The 10587-nt window shown below is 27.5% G+C and overlaps 1 protein-coding gene across 2 annotated transcripts; it reads left to right on the top strand.

Annotated features, from left to right (window-relative positions):
* Positions 1-321: 321 nt before the first annotated feature.
* Positions 322-3669, top strand: LOC101507942 (delta(24)-sterol reductase). 2 transcript variants are annotated; one of them, XM_027335597.2, is made up of 4 exons: positions 453-474; positions 917-953; positions 1473-2739; positions 3031-3669. In XM_027335597.2, the coding sequence occupies exons 3-4, from the start codon at positions 1492-1494 to the stop codon at positions 3484-3486; spliced, it is 1704 nt and encodes a 567-aa protein (XP_027191398.1). In that variant the 5' UTR covers positions 453-474; positions 917-953; positions 1473-1491; the 3' UTR covers positions 3487-3669. The 2 variants fall into 2 exon arrangements, with proteins under 2 accessions (XP_004505738.1, XP_027191398.1); XM_004505681.4 differs by lacking the exon at positions 917-953 and having other exon boundaries at positions 322-474.
* Positions 3670-10587: the final 6918 nt, after the last annotated feature.

Below are 10587 nucleotides of genomic sequence, written 5' to 3'. Positions count from 1 at the left end.
TTTTAAAGTATGTTCATAATTTAAAGACAACTAAGTATTAACAGCCATTTAATAGATTCAATCAACATATAGTCAATTTGTTAGATAGAAAAACAGTTCGAAGATCGTTTTAGTTGGTTTTAATACTTTAAAGATTAAATTAATTATATTATTAGTATAGTTTGATTAAATTGATTACTTATTAAAAAAAATATCTAAAAATATACTTTAGTCATTATTAATAATTTAATACCGAAGGTATAATTTAATTTATTTATTCGGGACGAGACAACGAAGCGATGGGTTAGACTGTGAGGAAATGAGATGAAAGTGGAATCGCATCAATGACACTGTACTACTAATAACAGTAAATAATAATGATAATAATAATAATAATTATCGTTGATTTAAAATATAAAAACCCCAGCACAGTCGTATTATAGAACTTCAACCCTCGCATTTCACACTCACTCACTCACTCTCTCTCTCTCTCAGGTACTCTCTTTCTTTCTCATAATTGTTTCTTCATTTCTCGCGTTTCTCTTATCAATCTGAAAATGTACATTTAACGTTTTCGATCTTCTCGATCATATTTTTACATGCTTCTACTTTTAGTACCAATTCATTATTTAATTTCTCAACTGTTTCCCAGACGTGCCTCTCAACACCCTAATTCGATTCACATATACCGTTACTATACTTTACCCAAACAAGCAAAAACTAATCAATTCTAAACACACTGATTATTCTGCATTTCTTGTTAGATTCGCTTTTTTTCTTTTTATTTTGTCATTTTTTCGAAAATAAAATCGACTAATCGTACTTTTAGCCTTTTTTAGTCAATGTGAGTTTTCTTTGCATTTATTTACTTACACCTTTGTTTCAGATCTTCGTTAATCTGTGATTGTTTTTATTATTTTCTTTCATGCACGTGCAGCCAAATCTCTTTTCAAATTTCAATCTGGTACTTAGTAGTAAGTGATTCTTTCAAACTAGCTTTTCAGTTATCAATTGTGTATACGCATTTGGTTTGGTAGCTAGGTGGCTATAATGAAGTAAACCTAGTTAAGTCCAAAATCCTTTTTACTTTTTATAATTATTTTGTGGAGCAGTTAGTAACCCTAGTTATTATTGGTTTCTGTCTCATTATGAATTTGGAATTTGTTCAACTAAATTGATTTTATTCACTTCTTGGTTGTTTTCATTATTTTACAAGTGTGTATAGCCAAGTGTTTATAAAAGTGTAGCTTCAATTAGAGACGTCAAGGTTTTCTGAAATTTCAAGTTCTGTGATCACAATTTAATAATACTTAGTTATTCACACAAAGTATTAGATCTAAGTCTTATTTTCTTTTAGTAAAAAAAAAGTCACATATTTTTTTTCAAAAAAGTAAGTTTCACCTGAATTTAATATTCTGTGAATAAGTAACTAACTCTTAAGAGCCGTTGTTGTGAAATTTGAAAGGAGTTACATTATTTTTTGTTTGTTGCAGTAAGAGACAGAGCATAGCAATGTCGGATCTTGAGGCTCCCCTGCGTCCAAAGAGGAAGAAGGTTTGGGTGGACTATTTTGTTAAGTTTCGATGGATACTTGTTATTTTTGTGGTTCTTCCCATTTCCTTCACACTTTATTTCCTTACATATCTCGGGGATGTGAGATCTGAGTGGAAGTCGTATAAGACGCGGCAGAAGGAACACGATGACAATGTCCAGAAGGTCGTCAAACGTCTCAAACAGAGGAATCCCTCAAAGGACGGGCTTGTCTGCACCGCCCGTAAGCCATGGATTGCAGTTGGGATGAGAAATGTTGACTATAAGAGAGCTCGTCATTTTGAAGTTGATCTATCTGCTTTCAGGAACATACTTGAAATCGACCAAGAGCGAATGATTGCCAGAGTAGAGCCTCTTGTCAACATGGGGCAGATCACCAGGGTGACTGTGCCTATGAATCTATCACTTGCTGTGGTTGCTGAGCTTGATGATCTCACTGTTGGTGGCCTCATAAATGGTTATGGAATAGAAGGAAGTTCCCACAAATATGGCCTTTTTTCTGACACTGTTGTGTCCTACGAAATTGTTTTGGCCGATGGATCTCTTGTTAAAGCCACCAAGGACAATGAGTACTCTGATCTCTTCTACGCTATTCCGTGGTCTCAGGGAACACTTGGGCTTCTTGTTGCTGCCGAGATCAAGCTTATACCCATTAAGGAGTACATGAAGTTAACCTATAAACCAGTTGTTGGTAACCTGAAAGATATTGCACAGGCATATGCGGATTCTTTTTCCCCCAGAGATGGGGACCAGGATAATGATGAGAAGGTTCCTGACTTTGTTGAAACTATGATTTATACGCGAACACAAGCTGTGTGCATGACAGGGAGATATGCTTCCAAAGAAGAGGCCAAGAAGAAGGGGAATAAGATTAACAGTGTTGGCTGGTGGTTCAAACCCTGGTTCTACCAACATGCAGAGACAGCACTCAAGAAAGGACTTTTTGTAGAATACATTCCTACCAGAGAATATTATCACAGGCACACAAGGTGTTTGTATTGGGAGGGAAAGCTTATCCTCCCATTTGGTGATCAATGGTGGTTTAGGTTTCTGTTTGGCTGGTTGATGCCACCAAAGGTTTCTCTGCTCAAGGCAACTCAAGGTGAAGCTATAAGAAACTATTACCATGAAATGCATGTTATCCAAGACATGCTTGTTCCTTTGTACAAGGTGGGAGATGCTCTAGAATGGGTTGACCGCGAGATGGAGGTACACTTTCCCATTCACTAACCTTAATAATGTTTTGCTCACTTTCTTTTTTCAGGCTCTGTTTCATTCAGGGTAAGCCATTTTAGATTATAGTTTCAATCTTAAGAAACTAAAGTTGGGGCTATGCTATTGTGTGGTTGTTTCACAATTAAGCAATTTACTTTCACAGTTAAGCAATTAATCAATTCAAGCTGATATGTCAGCAAGTTTTCTCAGGATTTTAGTTTTCTTGTATGATTGAGTTGCTCCTATCATAAATATTATTTCTTATGCCATTGATTTTAAATACAGATCTACCCCATTTGGCTCTGCCCACACAAACTGTTCAAGCTGCCTGTCAAAACTATGATTTACCCAGAAGCCGGCTTCGAGTTGCATCGCAGGCAGGGAGACACACAAACTGCTCAAATGTTCACAGATGTTGGAGTTTACTATACACCGGGTCCTGTGTTTAGGGGTGAGGTGTTTGATGGTGCAGACGCAGTGCGTAGAATGGAGAACTGGATGATCGAAAATCATTGTTTCCAGCCACAGTATGCTGTGTCTGAGCTGAACGAGAAAAACTTCTGGAGGATGTTTGATGCGGGGCTATACGAGCATTCTAGGAGGAAGTATGGAGCTGTTGGAACCTTCATGAGTGTGTACTACAAATCAAAGAAGGGCAGGAAAACTGAGAAGGAGGTGAGTGAAGCTGAGCAAGCACACCTTGAAACTGCTTATGCAGAAGTTGATCAACCAGTAGACTGATTTGGAATGCTGATTCATCTTATTGTAGATTTTATTGCACGTTGTTTCTGAATTTATCTTTGTCTTTGAATTTTCGGATCTGTAGTTTTGGATTGGCTTAGTTGCTGGTACTGTTTTGGAGTTTCCAATGTCTTTTATTATGTGGACCTAACATGATGATGTTAACTGTTTTTTTGAGATTTATATGGCTATGTCTACTGGAGAAATGATTTGCTTTAAAATACAATGCATCAGCATATCCCTACATTTGGGTCGACATAGGTAGATTTCGTTCAAAATGAACCTTTGCCACAAATGAAAGTTATTACAACAGATCTTGTACTTAAAAAGTATGAAATGAACATCTGATTTAGTTTATTTAAACTTATATGTTTGCTGTCATTGGCCAGATGAATGTAATGAAAATAATTCATTCATTGACTGAACTGCATATAATTTGTCTTGTAAGTACATCTCAAATTTTGATATGTTGGGTCGCAGACTGGAACTCGGATACCCCTCTTTCTCCGTAATCATACTTAGTGTGAGATTGGCCGTTAGGTTCTTTAAAAGAAAAAACTGCATATACATTGTATATATCTAAATAAATGTTGAGTCAAATGATCAGAGTATTTGTTAGGCTTTCATAGTTTTGGATTAGCTTATTATATATTTAAAATAGTTTATAATTTTACCTACAATTGCCCAACTAAACAAAGTTGTGGGGTTGCCAACAAGGCTTTAAAAGGATTCTGAACCTTTCTAAAGGAGGCGTCTTTTCTAAAGATCCACTAGGACGGGTATTGTGAAAGGGTTGTCTTGTCAACTTTGGAAACACTTCATTGTATGTCTTACCTTTGTACATTGGACTAAAAAAAAGTGTCTTACGACGTTAGATATTCACTTAAAACTTATAACATTGGATATATGCTTCATCTCAATTATATAGTACTAAGAGAAGTGTTAATGATCCACTCTTTTTAACATTTTTTTATTAGTTAAAATTTATATAGTTCTCACCAAACCATCTTTCTATCTAAATGTAATACTTTTACCGACATTTGATATGTCAATAATCTCTTTCTTAAGTGTGAATTTATTCATCCATCTTTGTATGTTCCATCTAAGGTAGAACTTTTACTAATACTTGATATACCAACAATCTATTTCTCAAATGGGAGTCTATTCATTCATTTCTATATGCTCGTCAAACGGATTTTTTTATCCAAATACACTATCATTGTCTTTGACACTCAACATCAACAACACACCTCTTAACCACCATTGTCAGAATGATTTTCAATATAAGGAACAAATCACATTAGTCGTTCACCGTCTAATCCCATTGTTGGGATGTAAAAGAGTTATGAGGATTGTTACATTACATTAAAAGTAATCACACAAGCGGATTATTGGACACTACATTTTTAACCAAAATATTAAAACATTGAATATATGAATTATTTCAATTATATGATGCTTAACATTTATGTTTCCATTCAATGTGAGATTGTTGCTTACACTTATATACCAACATATATTTCAAAAGTCGGAAGCGATTATCATTTTCAATTCTTGTAATCTCTATTTTCCAAGACAATTATAAAATGGAGTTAATGGACGGTGATTTGGGAAAGAAAATCATGTTTTAAAATCTACAAAATAAAATTACATTTCTTAGTTTGAAATGTCATTTGCTTAAATGACTTACATTGTGAAACAAATGGAGTATGACTTTTTATATTAAAATCAGGATTGACCTAATTGGTAAGGTCACAAAGCATTACCTTAAACCTCCAAATAATAATGTCTTTTATTTAACAATAAGATCTCATATTTTATATGTTTTTAAAACTAAATTCAATAAAATATTATATTAAAATTAATATCGTCCCATTAAATAATTATTTGATTCACTTTTTTATTAATTATTTATCAATTTAAAAAAAAAACATTACAAAAAATAGATTACATTAATTAAAAATTTATTTTGTAGTCTAAAATGTTTAAATTTTACTTAGTAATATTTTTGTGGTATGTTAGAAAAGACTAAATTTAACTCTACTTTTAAACTTTAATATGTATTGTCCTTACCATAATAGTTAAAAAAATATATATATATCTCAATCCAATGTATCTCATCAACATCAATTTGAACTAGAAAAGGTGTGTTTTGATTAATAGTATTCTGCTCTATGAATGTATATAAAGATGAGACGGTGATCCTCATTTTCCATCATCTCCAATTTTTTCTTTACCAATTTTTTGGAAACAATATTTAATAACGTGACATGCCTTTAAATCGATATATAATTTTTATCGTTATTCTTGTAAATTATGTTAATCTCTCGAATAAAATTATACATGTTGAGTAAAAAAAGGAAGATAAAATAATATATGTAGATTTCAGACGTGGAGTAAAGGATAATAATGTAGATTCGCACTATTTGACGAAATAAAGGATCTCAACTGATAATATACATAAAAGGATCAAATGACTCAAATTATTCCATAATAGATAGTGTTTTGAAGCTTATCACGTTTTGCATAATGAAATTGATAGAAGAATACGGAAAAGCAAGAGTACTACGACTCTCCAATCCAAAAGAGGCACCAAATCAGAAGAAGAAGAAAAAGAAAACTGTCAATATCACAACTCCCAAAGCGAACCGCGTTGGCTCCAACTCTCAAGTTCTAAACTCCGACCCATGTGCGCAAATAACAGTTACAAAAGGAAGTTCCTTTTTAGTGAATTCTACCAATGATTAAAAAAAGGAAGATTAAAGACTCGTTACAAAACCATATTTTGTTTGGTTATCTTAACCTTTCTCAAAGATTATCCAGTTGTGCAAAATATAATAAATTTCGTTTTAGTTTTTGTAAAATAAATTTTTAGTTTGAATTTCTATAAATACAAACATTTTCGTTTAGTATTTAATGTTTAATATTGTTAATTTTTTAATGAAATAGTAAAAAATAAGTTTAAACTTATATGTACAATTGGTCGAAGCAAAATGCAAGAAGTTGGTTTTAGTTGTTGCAAAATATAATATTTTGTTTTGATTTATGTAAAATACAAAAAATTTGATTTATTCGTATGATAAAAATTTTAATTCCCTTAAAGTACAATAAATTTGATTTTAGTTTTTATAAATACTTTTTTATTTTTTCATTAGTATGAGATATTACACAAAATTATTATTTTTTAATAATAATTATTTATTTAATTTGATATATTTTTATTGTTATTTCATAAGTTTTAATCATCATTGATCAATGTTATTTTTAATGTTAACTTTTAATATATTATATAAAATATTTTGCTTAAAACTTATTATTTTATCATTACAATTTATTGTTATTAAAATAATATTTTACAAAATTTAATTTAGATCAATCAAAAAATAATTAAATTTAAACTATGTTAATTTAAATCATACTAGTTTGTAACCCGTGCGTCCGTTCATAAATTTTATTGACATTATAAAAATAAGTTGACTTAAAAAAATAATTTACAATATAAAAATTAAAAAAAAAAAATAATTCTAATTTAACTTAAAAACTACTTTCTTGTACGCTCAATGTTATTGATAAAAAGTACGACTCCAACACCACTCTTTAATCTTACTCAAATGATATGTCTTATTTTTGAATTCTACACAGTATCTTTTTTCTTTCAAAAAAACTTATTATAAAACAATACTTTTAATTTTAAACAAATAAAAACAATAATTATTATAAAAAAATTAAATAATTAGATTAGATTAGATTAAATAAGAATTTTTAAAATAATGGAAATGGACATATATAAAATAAGTAAATTAGTAAATGTAAAGATGAATAAGTAACTTAATAATGAATTTTTATTTTTATTATTTAACCTATGTTATTTATATGAAATACATGACATTTAAGAATTCATATAAATTTTGCTGTATCAAGTGGAAAAATATATTTTATTTTAGTACTACTCACAAAATACTAAAGAAAAATAATTTTCCTATTACAAACAAAAAATTACAATACACATAAAAACTATGAGTATCTTTTATCTTTGAATTTGCATGTTAGTCTTGTATAGTAGTTTTTAATTTTGATAAAATAGTGTTTGAAGTTTGAAAAACCACTAATTTCAATGAATCGATGAAACTATGAATTCAATTGAATTGTATGCCAAACACTATTTATTACACAACTTAAAATCAAAATTATTAGCACCGACATCAACTATCTTGTATAAGAGAATAGAAATATAAATATACAAATATACACTTTGTTGACTATTTATAAGTGAATTTAGAATCTGAATTATTAAGACAAATGTTATATAAGAGGATAGAAATATACATATACAAATTTACAATTTTTTGAGACAAAATTAAGAAACATAAACAATACAAAATATATATACATAACAAAATAATAATCTTTTTTTATAAATAAAATAACAATGACACATTGAAAAAAATCTATCATTCAAGTAATTCGTGTGAACGTATATTCCAGAAAGTTGTTAGACGCAACACCAACAAATACATAGTTCCACCAGCAATATTAATCTCAAATCGAGAAATAAAAGCTCACGAATATTAATTTCGATACTATTTCCATTGTATAAAAGTTTTGTTTGACATTGGGGAGATCAAGACAGAAACCACAGTCGCACAACTCTAACAACCAAATTCCATGACTCATTTTTTTTGGAGAAATTGAAGCAACAAACTCTGATGGAGAAATTGAAGCAACGAACTCTGATGGAGAAATTGAAGCAACAAAATATGATTTTTGTTTCAAACATTGGATAAAGATGAATAACAAAGCTTTGGTAAAGAAAATTTAAAAAGGAATTGTGTATACACATATAATATGAATGATATTTATAAGAGACACGCAAAAAATGAGAGAGTACTTAAGAGAGACGGTTGACGGAATTAAGAAAGAAAATCTGAATGAATTAAAAGAATTCGTAAAATAAAATAAATTTTTAATTAAATTAATTTGAAGCGGTGGTTGCTAAAGTAATGTTTAAAAACACAATTCCAAAAACTGTCGTGGTGGGTGTAATTGAATCTTGTTGTTGTTGTTTTTCTTTTTTAACTGACCACTAAATTCTTAACGGTGAAATGTCAAGTAATGGTGTAGTGTATTTTATTTTTAATTCAATTCTTTTTTTTATTATTTTATTTTTTAATTGGTCACTAACTTTTCAACTGACGATGTACAAACATAAGTTTAATTTTATTCTAAAAGAAGAGATATTATTTCTATTAATAGAAATTTGATATCTTTTTAACCATCTGTTATATTGTATGGCAAGTTTGACACGTGTCAGCTAAACAGATGGTTAAGAAGATATCAAATTTCTATTAATAGAAACTAGATTATGGCCCGTGCACTGCGCGGATATTAATTAATTAATTTTATAAGTTTTATAAGTAATATTTTATGTATTATAAATATAGTTATCTTATAATATTACTTTATTGATTTGTAATAATTGAATATGATTAGTAAAATTAAAATGAGGGAAAATCATGTTTATCACAATCATCTAATTTAATTTTTAAAATATTTTGTAAAATTCGTATGATAACTTATTATATATGATAATTGTTTGACTCATTGTACTTTGATTGTTAATTTATTTTTCAATATATAATTGTATTTGTATTTATTTGACGAAATAAAATGTAAAATACAACCCCAAAAATAAGATGTAAAAATTTATAAATATGATTTACTATTTAATATTTTTTATTTTAAAAAAAATGTTAATGTTGAATTATATTGTAGCGTAGTCTAAATTTATTTATTTTATTATTATGATATTTTAATTACGAGCATGAGAAGTTGTTGTAAAAAAAAATTTATTGAATATATTACATCAAAAGTTTGTAAAAAAAATAAGTTATTGTGGCATCGGAGTCTATTTTAAATATATATAATAGATCATAGATTTTAATAATTGGAAGTAACTTTTTTAATAATTTTTCAGATATTTGTATTTTATGATTATTTTTAATAAATTTATGTATTTTCTGTCAAATAGAATATATATTTTTATTTTATAAAATGTTACTAAAAAAATAGATTGACATTAGTGAGTAATTTAATTTTTAACGTATAAAGAACATTTATGTCGATATTTATGAGTGATTAGGTAGTTTTTTATTTATTGAATTTAATGACTAATAATATAAATTATTACCATTGGTAAATGACTAATAATATTATAAAATAGTTTATAAATTTATAACTTAATAAATAATTTGATAATAATATAAATTATAAATTATAAGTTATTATCAAATTGTAAAATAATTTTATAAGTTTTATAAATAATATTTTATGTATTATAAATATAGTTAACTTATAATATTACTTTATTGATTTGTAATAATTGAATATGATTAGGAAAATTATTGATTTATAAAATAAATTTATAAGTTTTATAAGCAATATTTTATGTATTATAAATATAGGTTATAAATTTATTATAAAATAACTTATAAAATAATTTGATAATAATATAAATTATAAATTATAAATTACTATCAAATTGTAAAATAATTTATAAATTTATTATAAATAATTGTAAAATAATTTTATAAGTTTTATAAGTAATATTTTATGTATTATAAATATAGTTATCTTATAATATTACTTTATTGATTTGTAATAATTGAATATGATTAGTAAAATTAAAATGAGGGAAAATCATGTTTATCACAATCATCTAATTTAATTTTTAAAATATTTTGTAAAATTCGTATGATAACTTATTATATAGGATAATTGTTTGACTCATTGTACTTTGATTGTTAATTTATTTTTCAATATATAATTGTATTTGTATTTATTTGACGAAATAAAATGTAAAATACAACCCCAAAAATAAGATGTAAAAATTTATAAATGTGATTTACTATTTAATATTTTTTGTTTTAAAAAAATGTTGATGTTGAATTATATTGTAGCGTAGTCTAAATTTATTTGTTTTATTAGTATGATTTTTTAATTGCGAGCATGAGAAGTTGTTGTAAAAAAAAATTATTGAATATCTTTAATCAAGAGTTTAAAATTAATTTTATTAAAGATTTACGTATACTTTAAATCAATTTT

This window comes from Cicer arietinum, chromosome 6 (assembly GCF_000331145.2).
Source record: "Cicer arietinum cultivar CDC Frontier isolate Library 1 chromosome 6, Cicar.CDCFrontier_v2.0, whole genome shotgun sequence".
Taxonomy (NCBI): domain Eukaryota; kingdom Viridiplantae; phylum Streptophyta; class Magnoliopsida; order Fabales; family Fabaceae; genus Cicer; species Cicer arietinum.
Note: the sequence above shows the minus strand (reverse complement) of the source record. Positions and strands in the feature narration are given on the sequence as shown.

Coding starts and splice junctions, on each gene's coding strand:
- LOC101507942 (XM_004505681.4), top strand. CDS start 1,492: ATGTCGGATCTTGAGGCTCCCCTGCGTCCAAAGAGGAAGAAGGTTTGG. Junction 2,740..3,030: donor GGGTTGACCGCGAGATGGAG/GTACACTTTCCC, acceptor TTTTAAATACAG/ATCTACCCCATTTGGCTCTG.